The sequence below is a fragment of the Leguminivora glycinivorella genome, chromosome 13, assembly GCF_023078275.1.
Source record: "Leguminivora glycinivorella isolate SPB_JAAS2020 chromosome 13, LegGlyc_1.1, whole genome shotgun sequence".
NCBI classification, from domain to species: Eukaryota; Metazoa; Arthropoda; class Insecta; order Lepidoptera; family Tortricidae; genus Leguminivora; species Leguminivora glycinivorella.
Genome location: NC_062983.1, coordinates 14,998,609 through 15,017,456, shown reverse-complemented (window position 1 = coordinate 15,017,456; position 18,848 = coordinate 14,998,609). Strand labels below are relative to the sequence as shown.

The 18,848-nt window shown below is 42.4% G+C and overlaps 2 protein-coding genes across 2 annotated transcripts; one reads left to right on the top strand and one right to left on the bottom strand.

The window, feature by feature from the left end:
* The first annotated feature begins 1,948 nt into the window (after window positions 1-1,948).
* Window positions 1,949-9,516, top strand: LOC125232630 (JNK1/MAPK8-associated membrane protein). Its single transcript, XM_048138377.1, has 4 exons — window positions 1,949-2,371; window positions 2,783-2,992; window positions 3,615-3,784; window positions 8,543-9,516. The coding sequence occupies exons 1-4, from the start codon at window positions 2,139-2,141 to the stop codon at window positions 8,821-8,823; spliced, it is 894 nt and encodes a 297-aa protein (XP_047994334.1). The 5' UTR covers window positions 1,949-2,138; the 3' UTR covers window positions 8,824-9,516.
* A 3,754-nt stretch (window positions 9,517-13,270) lies between these two features.
* Window positions 13,271-14,164, bottom strand: LOC125232776. The gene has a single exon (XM_048138557.1). It carries the CDS (start codon window positions 14,162-14,164, stop codon window positions 13,271-13,273), a length of 894 nt encoding a protein of 297 aa, XP_047994514.1.
* Window positions 14,165-18,848: the final 4,684 nt, after the last annotated feature.

Genomic DNA, 18,848 nt, shown 5'->3' with positions numbered 1-18,848 from the left:
AAATTAAAAAAGTCTCACATTCTTATTTTTTTGTTTTATTCCGTCTAAAAATGTTAAAGTAGATCAAGTAGTCGCATTTTCTATTTTAATTTACTAAAATAAAAGTCTGACAAACTACTTTGAACAACTCGTACCGCTAGATGGCGCTGCTAAAATCGTTGCCGCTCCATTGTATGGGAAACGTCAGAAGCTGCACGTATTAACTCTAAGAGTTTATTATTTTGGTGGCCGTTAGCTTTGGTAGAGAACGCACGCGTTTGCGCATGTCAGACCCTACGACCCTTTGTCTCTTTAATTGTGTTTAAACTGTTACGTTTTAACTAATATAGCTTGGATTCATTTGTTTAATAACCAAACCTTGTGTAAACTTTGTTTGATACAAAATAAACTTTGTTCTAACGTCAGTGCCGGTGTTGTTATTCCAAATCGTCCCGCTATATAATTTTATATCTGGGATGGGTATACTCTTGGGTCGTCTCGTTCGTTTTTCGTCACGTTCCTAAATTTGTCCGATTCTGCTTTCGTCAGCCATTCTTAATTTATTCGTCACGATCGTCGACGGTCTTTCTCGATTACGGTCAATGTCGTTGTTCATCTTTATCTTAATTCGTCTCGTTCTTTACTCGTCATAATCTTCTTTCGGCATGTTCGCTGTTAAATCTATGTTTTTTCGTAGTCTTAGGCCTGATTTATTTATAGACGGCGTGCGAACTCGCATGCGATTTTAGTTACATTGCGGGCAGTTGAGGTTACATACAATTTGCACAGCCATCAAGTACCGCAATGTAATACAACTCGTATGCGAGTTCTCGTACCGTCTAAATGGGCCCTTAGGTCGGTACCTACCAACTTAGAATATGACCAAATACGAAATGACGAAAAACGATTGAGTCGAAAATAAGAAAAAGGCCAACAACTCATTATGGTCAAAGACGATAATGACTGCAGACTAAATTGACGAATCAAGAATGGCTGACGAAAGCAGAATCGGACCAATTTAGGAACGTGACGAAAAACGAACGTGTCGACCTAAGTATACTCTTATAGTATATCTGGGATGATAGAAACGGAATGGCAGACACATTTCAATGCGAAGTCTTGGTCTAGTCTTCCCATAGAAGATTTGAAATTCGGCCCGTTTTTACCAGAGTAATGCTATTAAAACTTTTTTCTACTCCCGTGTTGTTATTCCTCATTTACAGTGTCGTGCATAGATCGTTAAAACCCTACATAAAAGATGCCCGCCCCCGCCCGACGCCCCGCGCACCCACGCATACGATATAGCTCTTAAAGCATTGTTAGGAAGCCTTTAATGGATATAGCGTGGGTGCGCGGGGCGCCGGGGGCTGGCAGCGGCGCGGGGGACTGCGAGCGACAGGGTGAGTGCAGGAACAGAGGGGAGGCCGACGCGTCAAAATACAGGAAATAGTGCGAATTTCACGAAAGTTATTCTAGAAAACTATTAAAAAGTAAGTGCATGGTCGTAGAAAAAGTATTGTACGCAACGGTGTTTAACTGAGTCAAAACATACTCGTGGCGTCTTTATTAACAATTCTCGGCTTCGCCTCAAATTGTTACTCACGCCACTCGTCTTTTTTGACCTCACTTAAACGCCAGTTGCATAAAATACTATACTGCGAAAGTTACATATCCAAATAAAACTCTGGCACAAAAAATGCCATTACATAGAATGAAGAAAGAGATTTTTTTATTTAATATAGATTTAATGGCGTTTTCGGTTTTTTTTTACTAAAATTGGCCAGTTTTTTTATAAAGGGCAGTCCAGACAGGACAATTTTAGTCCCAATCTGTCTTGTCGACTCAGCGTGACTATTCAAGACATTAATTAAATCGTGCAGATTGTGCACACTCTAAATTTCGAGAATAAATCAGAATGACATTTGAATCATGACACTGACAGCTATGACAGCCTGATGTCAATCAAGGTACAATAAATATTTTTCGTTTTCATGGAGTATTTATTATCTCTAAAAATGCAACAGTTTGTCTTTATTAATTAATAACAGTGATATCAGACATCAAGATTATAAACTCATATCTTATCCTTTAACCTGTAAATGCAAATGTCAATAAAATCGTTCCTAAAATCGCTGTTTCGATTCTGAATTTAAAGTAAGATGTCAGCAGTGAGATCTTGCCCAGGGCTGTACTGCGGCCGTACACCGCTGGATAATGGCTCCTGGAGCGACTGCGGGGCCTGCCCTCGAGGTTTCCGGACGAACGCGTCGAGTTACTGCGAGCCTTGTACAGATGTACCGACGTTGTATGATTGGCAGTATTTAGGGTTCATGGTGCTCTTGCCGCTGGTGTTGCACTGGTTTTTTATCGATATGGTGTCTATAGGCAAAGGGTGAGTAACAAAAAGGTTTCAAAAGGATTTTTTTGTCATTTAGGCCATATAGAAGTCTATGATTTCTATTAAGAATAAACAAGAATCCTTTTTGAAAGATCAATCAGTCAACTGATAAAATACTATTAGATTAAACCGATAGCTTCATGTTTAGTAAAAAATTTTTTAACTTACTGAGATTAAAACCGGTGGCTAAGAGTATAAACCTGCTGAATCTATTTTTTTTATTGAATTACATTTATAAACTCTACAAGTTTGAGGTCTTCAATTTTGATCGATATATTTACCAAGTTTTAGTATAATAAAGTTAACACGGGCAGTTTTTAGTTCTTAAAAAGGTGTCTACTTCTTTTTCATTGACTGTATGGTTTCTAAATTAATATAAATTTCTAACACTTCCATTCCTTTCAGGAAGCAAGGCATACTAGCCCAACACTTCTCAGCATTCTTTGAGGTAGTCTCCGGCACCTTAGCGGCCTTGCTAGTCCTGCCACCAACGGGAAGCTTGGCATTACATGTGTGTACTCCAACAGCACTGTCGGACTGGTACACGTTGTTACACAACCCGCAGCCGGACTATAAGGAGACATTGCATTGCACGCAGGAAGCTGTTTATCCACTGTAAGAAATGATTTGCATAAATGCTTGCGCATTTGTTGGTGATTGCATGATTCTTTTTAGCTATTGACACAAAATATATCAGTATTGTGTGTCTTGATACTGCTAGCTTTTGTATTATATCCATTACAGTTGACAATTTGAAAAATATATTAACCCCCTTATTCATAAACATACACTAAAGTTATCAAGCCGATAAAGTTCGTTTGTACCTTTCTATCACACCGATACGTCGCCAATGCGTCACAAAGGGACAAACTTTATGGGCTTGATAACTTTAGTGTACGTTTTTGAATAAGGGTTAAGACATTTTCTCGCATTTTTAAGTTTTAAAAAGCTTGTATATATATTTACTAGCTTTTGCCCGCGTCTTCGATCGCGGTAGAAAGAGACAAAAAGTAGCCTATGTACATCCCTTCAATTATCGCCACTTAAAAAATCACGTCAATTCGACGCTCCGCTTTGCCCTGAAAGATGGACAAACAAACAGACACACACACTTTCCCATTTATAATACTAGTATGGATATGAGCAGGGGATGCTTGTAATCGAACTTTAGGCTAAGACTAGTTACATTTAAAAAAATATGTAATATTTATTCTATTATACCTGACAATCCTTTCAGGTATACAATAATACTGCTGATCTACGCATTCAGCTTACTGATGACGATCACTATAAGGCCATGGTTGATGACGTACCACCCTCCGAACCCTGGGAAGAAGGCCATATACTGTGCTCTGTACTTCTATCCTATTCTGGTCCTTATTCATACTGTTGCTGCTGGATTGATTTGTAAGTATTATTTTAGATTTTATTAATTTAAGTCTACATTGATATGCATATAACTCACCATGGCAGTTTTTTTTTTTTTTTTTTTTTTTTTTTTTTAGTTTATTTAGAACACATCATCATCATTCCCTTGCCCTTTTCCCATTATTTGGGGTCGGCGCAGCAGATCATCTTCCTCCATTTCTCTCTATCAGCCGTCATTTCCATACCTTTCACTCTCATATCGTTGTTCACACATTCCATCCATCTTTTCTTAGGCCTTCCACTACCATTGTATCCATCCACTTTCATATTTACCACTCGTTTTATAACATTGCTTTCATCCCTCCGCATTACATGCCCATACCATGCTAATCTACTTCTTCTCAATTTCTCTGTCACTGGCGCTACTTTCAGGCTTCCTCTTATATACTCATTTCCTATCCAGTCTTGTCACACCACACATCCATCGCAACATTCTCATTTCATTCACATGCAGTCTTCTCTCATCATTCGTCTTGGTGGCCCAGCACTCACTTCCATACAGGACGACAGGTCGGATAACTGATTTATAAATTTTCCCCTTCAGCCTGAGAGGCATTCGGGGATCGCAGGTTGGGCCTGTAACCTGTCGCCATTTCATCCATCCTGCGTTAATCCTGTGCTGAACTGCTCTGTCGATCTCGCCATCTCCCTGAATGAGGGAACCCAGGTACTTGAAATCCGAGCAGGTAGGCAATATTTCGCCATCTAGTGTCATGGCAACAGGGGCGGAAAGACCGCCGAAGTCACAGTAAAGATACTCTGTTTTGGATCTACTGATCTTCAAGCCAACATTTTCCAGCCTCTGTTGCCACTTCGCTAACCTGCCTTGTACCTCGAATCCCTCTTCTCCGACAAGCACGATGTCGTCGGCAAAGAGCATGCACCAGGGTGCCTCTTCCTGCATGTCCGACGTCAGAGCGTCCATTATAACGGTAACGTCCATATAAATATAAGCACGAAGAGGTATGGGCTCAATGCCGAGCCCTGGTGCAAACCCACAGCCACACCGATGCTGTCAGTAGTTCCAGCAGTTTATTTAGAACACAAACAGTCATAATAAACATCATACATATATGAAGTACATAATGTACCAGAAACTAAAGTAATACAAATAGACCTGGAGTATTAGAAATATACCTACAGTTATTTACATTTTAACCCTTAATAAGGCAGAAGAATGTCAAAAAATATTCAAAATTGGAGTTCATGAATTTGAGAAATAAAGCCTAAAATCATGGTGATAAATATAAGCTCCCTGCCCTATTAAGGGTGCAATTTGATTTCAAGGTCATGGCACCTTTATCAATTTTCTATACATCGTCGGTGAGATTGCCAATTCCGCTATGTGCATTTTAGCTACTTTTCAGGAGAGACAAAAAATCGATTTACTAGAGAAGTAGGTACAAACATCATTTCAATTTGTATCCAAAATGTGTCAAAAATAGCAAGAAATATGTTGTGTGAAAAAACATGGGAAATAATAAATCACAAATTAAGATATACTCGTTTTTCTTAATTTTGTGCACATATGGGTATTGGTTTTGAGCTTACTAAATACATATGTGTAAGTCATGCACATAGGAATCATAAATACTGTTCATTTGAGGTTTATCAGAGTAAGTTATGTGCGTTTAGGGTAATAAAAACAAAACAACATGATATAACAATCACTTGTATCAGAAATAAATGATATTATCCAAAGGAAAATGTCAGTATCTGACAAAACTAAAGACCTTCCTTGTCAATTACTAATAATATATATTTACGTACATACATACATACAATCACGCCCGTATCCCATAAAGGGGTAGGCAGAGCACATGAACTACTCAAGTTTCAGTGCCACTCTTGGCATAAAGGGGTTGAAAGAAAACGAAATTAAAAAAAAAGAACTTAAAACTTGTTCTGACTAAATTCAACGTAATTATAGCGACAACCTATGCGATAGCGACATACTTTGTCACATAGCTGACAAGGGAAGCTTGCAACCAATTGAGACGGTTTGCTACGTTACCTTGTTTCCCTTTTGTCTGCAAGTGCCGCAAACCAGGTCCATGGACGAACTTGCGACCATCTTCAATGCACTTGCGCCACTCCCTCCGTTTCTTAGCAAGCGTGTCCTAGTTTCGGTAGCCGATCTTAAAGGCAGCCATGTCCTATCAGTTGCAAAAGTGCATGATGAATTTATCAATGAATTCATTCCTAACTTCTCCGTGCACTTTTGCAGCTGATAGTACCTCTTGGCACAGTCTTTGAAGCGAAGCAATGACCTCCCAACATATTTTTTGGCATTCGCTACTATGCCCAGAAGAACACGGCGTGGTAAACGAGAGGGTTCTATGAGGTTCCATACTATGCATATACCTATCAACGCAGTTGCCTCTGTTTGAGAAGCATGGTCACTTGGTCAGACTGGGCAGCGATTTCTAGAACTCTCTGGTTTGACGACCTGTGATGATATGCCCAACATCTTACGCAGGCATCGCTTATAGAAGGAGATGCCACGACGTTTGACTTTGGCATACGTCTCGGCTTCGTACAAGAGTATGGTCTATACACAAGCCTGAAAGACTAACACCTTGGTCTTAGTAGTCAGGAGTCTGTTTTGCCATACTCGAGCACTAAGCTTTCCAAAAGTGGTAGCTGCCTTACCGATGCAAATATCAACCTCTGCCTAGAGCGAAAGATTGTCGGTTATTGTCGTAAGGTTGTCTCCAATAGCGTGCCATCGAGTGGAATTTCTGCCTTAGAGATTGGACCCATCATTAGCTGAAGCTCACAGAGGTAGCAACAAAGGCTGCGTCATCGGCATAAAGTATTGGCATTAAGGCAGTCAATTAAAAGTTTATGCGTTTCTTCTGTGATTTGAGGAGTGATGTGTTCCACAACTTTAAACTTTCTATCGGCTCTTGTATGCTGATGAATACCAAAGCAGCAAAGACACACACGGTACACGGTAGGAGCCAAAACGCAGCCCTATCGCACACCTCGGCAGACACACCACCAGGGACTGAGGAGTCAAGGAAATCGCTGTGATTCCCCGCACCTGCACCACCCTCTTGGAAACTGGCCGTCGGAGGCCGAGGAGTTTACCACATATTTCAGCTTGGACCTTACTCGCGCCTAACGGGGATTCCATCCCGGGCTTGAGTTTGTAGTTTTCCTTCTCGAAGACAAGTGGCTTATCTCCCTTATAGCTATTAGCTGCTTCGTTTGTGAACTTAGTCGCCTTTTACAACACCCTCGTTTTTCTTACCAGGGTTGGTGCTACTCTTACGCAGGATATACTACACAGTAGATGATGCCCAACTACACCAATAAACGATTACTACTGAGTGTGTGTCTGTGTTAAAATATGTCAGATATGAAGTTATCATAATTCATATCAGTATCAAGAACGTTAGAATGGAGTATAATTGCTACCCTCTTACTGTGTTAGAAAATTTGAAAAACTTGCCGAATAATCGACGACAAAAAGGTACTTTACAATATTAAACACAATAAGTTATACTTTACGGTTAAAATATTTAGCTTTGAATACCAGAAAAAAAATTGAAAAATCAAGATATATGACCGAAACTCATAAGCACACTAAGCAACAATCCATACTGAATCCACACATGTGCAGTAGTAATTATCAATTTCGTTTTTTTTACTTGGTTACCAAAACCTATATGTGCTTGGAAGTACATGTGTATTTATTTTTGGGGCTAAAATCACAAATGTGTTTAGTTAAAACATGATCCAAGGAGAATTTGCGTATGCTGGTTTTTGCATTAGACGTGGAATACAATTTTAAAGGCAAATCTGCAAAAAACGAAAAATCGAAAAAATGCACATAACGGAATTGGCAATCTCAACGACGACATGCCTGATGGTAAACTGTCTCAGTAGCCTATGTGTGCCTGCAACCTGCAACTCCAGAAGTGTACACTCATGATCAAAAAATGTACACTCCTTTTTAGGGTTCCGTAGTCAACTAGGAACCCTTATAGTTTCGCCATGTCTGTCTGTCCGTCCGTCCGTCCGTCCGCGGATAATCTCAGTAACCGTTAGCACTAGAAAGCTGAAATTTGGTACCAATATGTATATCAATCACGCCAACAAAGTGCAAAAATAAAAAATGGAAAAAAATGTTTTATTAGGGTACCCCCCCTATATGTAAAGTGGGGGCTGATTTTTTTTTCATTCCAACCCCAACGTGTGATATATTTTTGGATAGGTATTTAAAAATGAATAAGGGTTTATTAAGATCGTTTTTTGATAATATTAATATTTTCGGAAATAATCGCTCTTAAAGGAAAAAAAAGTGCGTCCCCCCCCCTAACTTTTGAACCATATGTTTAAAAAATATGAAAAAAATCTCAAAAGTAGAACTTCATAAAGACTTTCTAGGAAAATTGTTTTGAATTTGATAGGTTCAGTAGTTTTTGAGAAAAATACGGAAAACTACGGAACCCTACACTGAGCGTGGCCCGACACGCTCTTGGCCGGTTTTCAGATGTTGGTAAGGCAAGACGGTCTTTTTTTTTTTGAAATAAAAAACCCTTTGGTATCAGTAGGAACTGAATCCAGGATCTCTAGTCAAATGAAAGTCATGTACAGTCGACTACAAAGACATGTATCCATTTTTTCACCTTATTGCATTGTAATAAGGTGAAAAAGTGTATAACATATCTTTGTAGCTGACTGTACAAATTATGTTATTATATAATAATCCTATTTCCATTGTTACAGACTGCTCATTCCCCTACATAATAATAATAATCTCAATGATGACGTCAGCGTCCCACTTCTCCATCAAGCTCGACCAATCAGCGTCAGCCCTACTCCTGTCATCTATCGGCAACCCGAGGAACTTAGTAATACTGATCGGCCATTGGCTGGTTCACGCGTACGGCATTATATCTCTCACAGGGTTGAAAGATCTGTGGTACTTGAACTTAGTGCCTGCGCCAGCGTTGTTTTATATACTGACCGCCCAGTTTACTGATCCGATGAAGATACATAATGATTGACGGTATTGGAAAACTGTCTGGAAATAGATGCGTTAGTTCAGTTTGTGAACTTAGTACTAGTATATGGTTGGTTGACAGCAGGAGGCATTTCACCACAGTGACATTGTCACTGACAATTCTGTGCCTATTTCTGGGTTGATAAGTAACATTGTCTCTCAGCGTCAATATTTCCTTGTTGAACAGGCAATGAACGGCGAAATGACATTGTCACTATTGTGAAATAGGCCACAGAAACTTATATAACGACGGTGAAGTACCATGAACTCCCAACTACTTAGGTTTTCGTACTTAGTTAGGAGTTCATGGCACTTCGCCATCGATAAGTAATCCAGTGTCCTTTAGGCTTGATGTGACTAATCTGCGCGTCAATATGAATGATGACTTGATGAGATCTAAAATCGATCGTTCTAGAAAATACTAGTGAGTTTCGATTGTCAATCGACGATATTCAGTAGTTAATGAATTGAGTTTTATTTTCACTAGATGGCAATGCACGATATTGGTAGTGTGGATACCTGACAGTAACGCCATCTAGATAAACTCTATTTCGAAAAAAACTAACGGATGATAGTAAAATTCACTGTTAATATAGTTATGTATATATTTGTAAATTACCTGATTCCCGGCTAGTTATTTATTTAGACTAAATAAGTATTTTAATATTTAATAGTAACTTTGACATTTATCATTGCATACTATTATGGGGTTGCAGGCAGGGTGCGTGACGTAGGTCAGCCACAAAATGCAAACATCCACTTTCTCCAATAAATATTATAATGTCTATAAATATGTTTACAACACAGAAGGAATGTCCAAAGTTCAGAAGATAGAAACACAGAAGGTAACAGTACGGAAGAAATAGAAAATACAGTTTAAACAAAGGCAAAGCGATAGCGATCGTAATGCGTCTAGCGGTCATAAGCGACATGCGTTTCGCGTCAGTATCGTGCATCGACTGAGGTGGGGCGCGGCGCTTGCCGGCCGGTACTGGACGCATCGAAACCGGGCCCCGCGAACAAAGAACTGCTATCGCGGTGCGCGTTTGCATAGCACACAACGACCTGTTGGTACGGCAAATTATTGACGGACGATACATAAACTTAACGTGTATATTATAAATATGTAAATGTAATATAATATTGTGTTTGTTTGTTTAGCGATGTAAGTCAATGTATATATGTGTATAAAATGTATATAAATAAATATGTGTATATATTAATGATTTTATTTTATTATAAGTGTAAATATATTATTAATGTAAGTTTAGGTGTAAGTGGGAAGGTAGCCCACATCACTCCCCCCCAGAGACCTGGTTAAGGGCGATAATAATTTGGGAAACGTACTTGCCTCCCCGAACGTGTAGTTCTAGGTGCAGTAGGTATGCTAGGCCCAGGGTCAGGATGCTGCCTCTCGCGCGGTACATTTCCAGGTGCGACAGGTGCAATCGGTGGTTCCGGCTGTGTCAAGTCCTCGGCCAGGTAATGTGCAGGTTTTAACCGGTCAATGGTCACAGTAACTGGTTTGCCCTTAATGAGGAGTTTAAAAACTTTGTCACTTCTCTCCAGAACTTTGTGTGGACCTGAGTATACAGGTGTCAGAGGAGCGCGTGCTGCATCTTCACGAAGGAAGACGTAATCAGCTGTCGCTAACTCTTTGAACACAAAGATTCTGTCTTTGCTATGGCGAGAAGCTGGCGTAGGCTTTAACTTCGAGGCGAATGATCGTAGTCGCGCGGTAAATTCGGTTATATCCGTGGAACCAGGCAAGCTAGGATCAAAAAATTCGCCTGGAAGTCGCAGTGGCTCGCCATATAGCAGCTCGGCTGAGGACGCTTGTAAGTCCTCTTTAAAGGCACTGCGTATGCCAAGTAGCACTTGTGGCAATATCTCGGACCAGTTGGCATCAGCGTGGCATGTAATGGCGGCCTTGAGATGCCTGTGGAAGCGTTCCACGATCCCATTAGATGCTGGATGGTACGCTGTGGTGCGCCTATGCTGGAATCCAATGGCCTTGGATAGATATTGAAACAGTGCGGACTCGAATTGTCGACCACGATCTGTGACAATATCTACGGGACAGCCAAACCTGGATATCCAGCCAGTCAACAAAGCCTTAGCCACCGTCTCTGCCGTGATATCCGCTATTGGTACGACTTCTGGCCATCGCGTAAAGCGATCTATAGCCGTCAAGCAATAGCGGAAGCCTTGAGAAACGGGGAGAGGACCGATTAGGTCAATGTGTACCTGTTGAAAGCGAGCCCGAGGTAATTCAAATGTGCCCAGGGGTGCAGACACATGACGGCTCACCTTCGACCGTTGACATGGCACGCAAGCTCGTGCCCAGTCTCTGCAGTCCTTCCTCACGCTGGGCCATACAAATCGCTGTGCTACCAGTTTGGCGCTTGGGTTGGGTCCAGGGTGACTTAAGGAGTGGAGACTCTCAAAAACGGCTTTTCGATGCTGCTTGGTAACGAACGGTCGGGGAGTCGGCGTACTGACGTCGCAGTACAAAGGCTCTGGACTACCCGGAAATGGCATCCTTACCAAGCGCAGGGAGGACGAGGTCAAGTACTCGGCGAGCTCTGGATCGGACACTTGAGCTCTAGCCAGATCGGCCAGATCGAAAGGTATCGCCAGTTCCTCGATCCGAGATAAGGTGTCGGCCACAACATTATCTTTGCCGGATATATGCCTTATATCGGTCGTGAACTGGGATATATAATCTAGGTGCCTAAACTGCCTAGGCGAACAGTTATGCTTCCTCTCGTGGAAAGCAAAACTGATCGGCTTGTGATCAGTATAGATCGTGAAGTGCCTCGCCTCTAGCATGTGTCGGAAGTATTTGATACCTTCGTAGATCGCGAGCAGTTCACGATCATACGGTGAGTATTTGGTCTGGGACGGACTGAGTTTCCGGGAAAAGAAAGCCAATGGCTGCCATACCTGGTCCTGCAGCTGCTGCTGCAGTACTGCACCCAGTGCTACGTCTGATGCATCTGTAACCAACGCCAGCTTAGCCCGACAATCGGGATGAGCAAGTAACGCTGCGTTGGATAGGCTTTCCTTGGTCTCGTTGAAAGCCTTCAGAGCATCGCCGGTCAGGTTGATGGGTTTGGAACCTTTGACTGCTCCACCCAGGAGAGCGTTGAGAGGTGCTTGGATTTGGGCGGCATGCGGCAGGAATCGCCTGTAAAAATTGGCCATACCCAAAAATTTCCTCAGCTGCTTGACGTCCTTGGGTGGTGGAAAGTCACGTATGGCTTGGACTTTGGTGTCTAAGGGTTTGGTGCCGCTCTCCGAAATCAGGTAACCTAAAAAAGTTACCTGGGGAGCCCCAAAGACGCACTTAGACACGTTGATCACCATGCCGTAGTCCCGGAGTCTGGTAAAAACTTCACGCAGGTGCTGTTTGTGCTGCTCTTCGTCCCTAGAAAAAACTAGAAAGTCGTCCAGGTAGCAGTAGACGAAGTCCAGCCCGCGTGTCAGCTCGTCCACAAACCTTTGAAAGGTCTGACCTGCATTCCGGAGTCCAAAGGTCATAAATGGAAATTCGAACATACCGAAGGGCGTCGTGATGGCCGTCTTCGGTATGTCCTCCGGACATACAGGTATCTGGTTGTAAGCCTTTACTAAATCAATCGTACTAAAGACCTTACAACCAGATATGCTGTGTGTAAAATCATGCAAATGCCTGATTGGGTACTTGTCGGGGATCGTCCGAGCGTTGAGCTGACGGTAATCACCACAGGGGCGCCACCCATTATCTTTTTTAGGCGCCAGATGCAGTGGTGAAGACCAAGGGCTCTCCGATGGTCGTGCTGTGCCGCTAGCCAACATACCTTCAAACTCCTGTCTCGCCAACTTCAGCTTGTCAGGGGCAAGACGTCTCGGAGCGCAGGATACTGGGGGACCTGGAGTGGTGCGAATGTGGTGTTGTGTGTTGTGAGGTATAGTGCGTTGAATACCAGCAGGTCGTGTGATTTCAGGATATTCCTGTGATAAAATTTGATGGTAGCAAGAATCGCTGCCGTTCATGACCTTGACGGAAAATATGTCAGCACTATTAGTAGCTACAATAGCATTGGAAAATAAGCTAGTAGTGTTATCTATAATACGACCTAGCCTTTTACCACCACAATCTACAATTATACTATAGTGCGCTAAAAAGTCTGCACCTATAATCGGTTTTGTAACCGTAGCTACCACAAAACGCCATGGAAAGTCGCGCCGGAGTCCTAGGTCCAGGTTGAGATGCGCGTAACCGAAGGTTTCGATCGGCGTCCCATTGGCTGCGGAGAGGTTGTACCCCGTCGGCGCTCGACGCTCGCGTAGTAACGACTTGGGGAAGACGCAGAGGTCGCTACCGGTGTCGACCAAGAACTGCAGCTTCGACCTTCTGTCGGTGACAAACAGGCGACGCGAAGTGACAGGGCGGTCAGGAGTCGCCATTACCGACTGCCCGTGGCATTTCCCGACTTGTTGTAGTCGCAGGGTTGCAAGCACTTGCTAGCGTTCTCCCCATGTCTGGAATGGTACCAGCAGACGGGAAATTTTCTGTAGCTGGACTGGGATCTGGTGCTGGAACGGCTCTGCCTCCTGGAGCGGCTACGATCCCTTGGGCGGGATCTTCCCCCACCACGGTCCATCTTCAAGTCGCGAACCTCTCTCCTGAGTGCAGCTATCTCCCTCGCCAAGGCGTCATTACTGGAGCCTGGTTGCTCGGAGCTGGCGGAAGCGACGTGCGATGAACAAGCGCAGCGTGGGCCGATATCGTAGACTCTGTCAGCAAGGTCAGCGATAATGTCCATAGAAGCATCTGGGTGACCTGCGAGGACAGTTTGCACAGTCACAGGTAATCTGTTGGTCCACATCAAGCGTAAAACGTCGTCCGATATACGATTGGCTGCCAAGGCCTGCAGGTGACGCAGAAATTGTGAAGGCTTACGCTCACCCAGCTCTTCATGGTGCAGAAGTTGCTGGATTTGTCGCTCGGTCGTGTTGCTCAGCCTACTGATGAGTTCGCTTTTCAGCTTTTTATACCTATCAGTTGCCGGCGGGTTGGTGATAACATCCCTGACCTCCTTCGCATATTGACGATCTAACTGGCTGACGATATAATTATACTTGGTCAGATCCGTGTTGATGCCGGCCACGTCGAACGAACTCTCAACCTGTGAGAACCAAATCTCAGGGTCCTCTGGCCAAAAAGGTGGGAGTCGCATTCCGACCTTACAAACATCGGATGAGTCCGTCGTCGATGTTGTGGAACCGAGCGGAGCAGTAGTGACGGATGGTGCAGTGGAAACAGGCACTCCAACCGGTACTTCTGTGACGGGCGGCATAACGGTACTTTTGTTATCTATTTTTCTGGACACTTCTACGTACGGTTTTCTGGTAAATATCCTTCGGTCCTGTGTTCTTCAGGGGTCACCAGTATGGGGTTGCAGGCAGGGTGCGTGACGTAGGTCAGCCACAAAATGCAAACATCCACTTTCTCCAATAAATATTATAATGTCTATAAATATGTTTACAACACAGAAGGAATGTCCAAAGTTCAGAAGATAGAAACACAGAAGGTAACAGTACGGAAGAAATAGAAAATACAGTTTAAACAAAGGCAAAGCGATAGCGATCGTAATGCGTCTAGCGGTCATAAGCGACATGCGTTTCGCGTCAGTATCGTGCATCGACTGAGGTGGGGCGCGGCGCTTGCCGGCCGGTACTGGACGCATCGAAACCGGGCCCCGCGAACAAAGAACTGCTATCGCGGTGCGCGTTTGCATAGCACACAACGACCTGTTGGTACGGCAAATTATTGACGGACGATACATAAACTTAACGTGTATATTATAAATATGTAAATGTAATATAATATTGTGTTTGTTTGTTTAGCGATGTAAGTCAATGTATATATGTGTATAAAATGTATATAAATAAATATGTGTATATATTAATGATTTTATTTTATTATAAGTGTAAATATATTATTAATGTAAGTTTAGGTGTAAGTGGGAAGGTAGCCCACACTATACTAGCAAGTACTTAAATAAATGTCATCATAAAATATTAAAAGAAAACTTGTAAATAAAAAGTTGTTGTCTATAGAAGCCTTTTGAATAATTCATTCCAACTTTTCAGACATTACTCTTGAGTAAATGGAGAGTGTTTGTAAAAAACTAAAAGAAAATTAAACATCTGTACCTGCCTCCTAGAGAAACTTTTGATGAAGGTATGTACTGTATTTTTTAATTACCTATGTTGGAAGCAAGCAACTTGGTAGTCGCGTCGTCTGATGTTCCAGCCATTAAAGCTCGGCCACACATGCGCGTTTTGATAGCGTAGGCGGAGCGGTAGCGGAGCGTCAGCGGAGCGCAGCGATAGCGGTGCGCCGGACGAACGCTGGCGTTGCGCCCAGCGGACGCCGGCGGGAACTAACGAGCGTGGATTGCGAGCGGAATGCGCGCGGATTGCGAGCGGAACGCCAGCGTTCCGCCGGCGCACCGCTATCATTGCGCTCCGCTGACGCTCCGCTATCAAAACGCTTTATGTGTGGCGAAGGCTTTGTCCATAAACACCTGCAAAAACCAGAGAAGTTACAAGTTACAAAAAGAGAATGCCTTTAGGTATGGTTACTATTATTCTGATAAGCTTATAAGTATTTAACTGGACAGTAGCACGACTACGTCACTCAATCGCGGTCGCGCGTTAAGTACCTACACGCTATCCGTTCATTCGAATGAACAAGTGGCCGAGGGGCGCCACGCGTCCCCTGTGTATTCGCGTGGCACGTACCTACTATTCTTCCGAGTTTTACGTAGTGGTAGTAACTCATTAGTATTAAAAATCGAAATAAGATGTCATATATTAAAGAAAAAATGACGAGCACCACCAGTGGTGAAGGCCGGATTCGAACCGAATTTCGACGGCTTCCGCTGTGGCGAGGTGGCCTAGGGGTGATGGCGTTTGGCCCGGATTGCTAAAAGACGCCGGTTCGAATCCGGCCTTCACCACTGGTGGTGCTCGTCATTTTTTCTTTAATATATGACATCTTATTTCGATTTTTAATTTATATATAGTAGTGTGACTACATAAAAAACACAAATCAGAATATTTGTTAAAATAATTTGATTTGTTCCCATAGTCATTAGTATTAGTTAAATAAAGAATTAGGTATTTGTCGTTTTGCTGGCAAGTGAAAGATCTGTTACGTTAGTAACTTATTAATAATGTGTGACAGTAGTCTGGCGAGTACGAGTAACTAGTTCTCGTGTCATATAGACTCCTTATCTTTTATAGGTCCTTTTAGTAATAAAATGCTAATAATACGTCAGCCTGAACCACTTGTACAGCTTGTACTATTATATATTATATATTCTGTGCCTAAACTCTGCGCACGCTTTCCAAAGGTGCAGAATACCCTATGGTTTCCGTGATTTGAAAGACATACCACAGAACATATAATAGTACAAGTACAGAAGGCTCACTCCTTTGACGTTCACAAAATGCCGCCATTCTAAATACGTACCTACAATAACAAACGGACCGCACGCGAGCAGTCGACATTGAATTCTATTGCGCCGCGTGAAGGTCGTCACGGCTGAATGGGCCGCGAACTCGCGGCCGCCAGCATGTACATGTAGCTCGGCGATAGAATCGCGGAGTGAGCCGCCCCTGGACATTCCTGCAAAAAGATTAAATATAAAATAAATAAAGGAGAATAGAGACTGAAATTATGAAATATGTACAAGCGCCACCTGCGCACAAAGTTTATTTTACGAATGTAGCAACACGCGGTAAAACAAAAACTGCATATTCAACCATAAACAACCATCCATCAAAATCAGACGGGCGAACCAGACCGGCCACCGAAAAGCGACAAAATATACGGAGCAGCTACCTACATAAATACGAATTTGAATAACGAAAAAGAATATTGCACCCGGCATTAAATGATTATAAATATGAATTTGATTTGACAATAGATCAAAGGAAGTTTGCAGTATAGGTCTCCCTTGAGTATATCTACACATTCACTGCCAGTAGGTATGATTTTGTACGAAAATGAACACAACTCACAAGGTACGAGCGTAGCTGATATCATGGGGAAATGTGTATGTAGCGAGAAGTGTACGAACTAGTTACCTAACACATTAACCGCTACTTCGTAACCGGTAAAATTAATTTCTCCGTATATAGCGCAAAGGCGTCGTAGATGTAGATCGACAATATGTCATGATCAGTGATCGGAACTATGGAAGCAAAACTTTAACAAAACTTGCTAAGTCTACATTAAAGAGTGCTTACAGCCCTGAAAATATTAATATCCTTGTAGTAAAGTATTGTAAATCGTGGATTCAGGTATAGAATCAAATTTAACACTGATCTGAAAATAATAATGTTGTTTTTTTTTTTTTTTAATTTATGTCAGCTCTAAGGTTTTGTTAAAGTTTTGCTCCTATAGTTGATCCGATCACTGGTCATGATCAAAGAATATACTACTCAAGTCATGATGAGCACTTGGCAGTTACATATTTCGTAAAAAGAACAGTCAACGACGCGTACATACTAGCACTGCGAGCGAAAAACGAATTCGATTTTCAAATTTTGAATGCTGCTCCCGTGGCTAGCACAAGTTTTTAATAACAGGTGCGCTACAAAGGACGTCTATGGCTCTGGCCACAGACAAAACAGTCGTTATTGCTGTGTACCTACCGACATTTTTGTGCCCGTGTAAATGTAGATTGTAGATTACTTTTCGTGGAATGTGTGCCGGTTTAAACTACGTAGTAGTTAGAAATATTTGAAAATTATTTCTCGCCCGCGGCTTTATTCGTGTTAATTTGTGTTGGTAGGAAAACCAGCTCAATGACCATACCTACCGACCGAATTTTCTTTCGCTCATATTTTCATAGACCTATTTCTCCCCTTACCTATTTCTAGAGCTTAAAATCAGCTATAGTACTGTTTCGTAATTTGGTTAAGTATTTAAATGTTACTAAGATTGTATATCAGTTGGTTGCGGGTTGATATTGCACTGCACAATATGCTGATTCCAATTCACTTACAAAAACAAAATGGGCACCTAATGAGTGTAAACGAAACGCTGCCACAGCGTCCAACCAAAACGAAACACCATTGAGGTCCAAATTGAATAGATACATTTAAAAGATAAGCAAACAAATAAGCGGAGAATGGGTACGTCAGCGGCTTTTTCGCGGGGCAACGAGAAAGCGCTTAATAATGAGACCGCCTATAAATTGGGTTGCCAGTTTGCATATTTAAAAAACTACCAAAAAGTAAATTTTTTGTTTTTTTTTGTATAAATGGGCTTACTCTTGGCCACAGATTAGCCAACGGTAAAAACGTGGCCTACGATGGAGTGAGCTCGCCCAGAAGATGCCTGTTCACCCTTGATTTGAAGGAAACTGAATTGATACACCTTCTCATACTACGTTAAAAATGTCAAAGCTCTCAAATGGCGGCCAGATTTGAGCTAGCGTTTAGATTCAAGCTAGCTAACGAGTTTAAGCGGCTTACGCCCTGGAGCGAGCGGCTGGTTCTCTGGAGCCAGTGGCTCGTGCTACCATGAGTTGCGTTGTCGTGCACTATACCTACTTGAAGTGGCGTTAGATGGAATTCCTATGCCTAGAATCCAAGTTCTGCTGGCAGCATCATCATGGTTTCTGTCTTTACTTTACCCCATACGACTGCACCATAGCGCAGAATTGAGTGTACGTGCCCGTGATCCTTGTACAAAAGTTCAAATAATCCTAACAAGTCAGTAAAGTGGCAACGGCTTGCAACCCTGCCTATAAACGGCTGGGTTTCTTTTTATTTTTCATCCTCAGACCGTTGTCTGTGCCTGTTACACGGAGCGGCCGAACAATGGATGGACTATTTATGCCGCCCCCTCCTTCTCTGTTTTTTTAAGTGTGGCCTTACTGGTACTTTAGCACATAATAAATAATGGTAGGTATGTTCTACAAAAAAAAAAAAGTACAAAACTGAAGTTTGACAGTTGTTTAG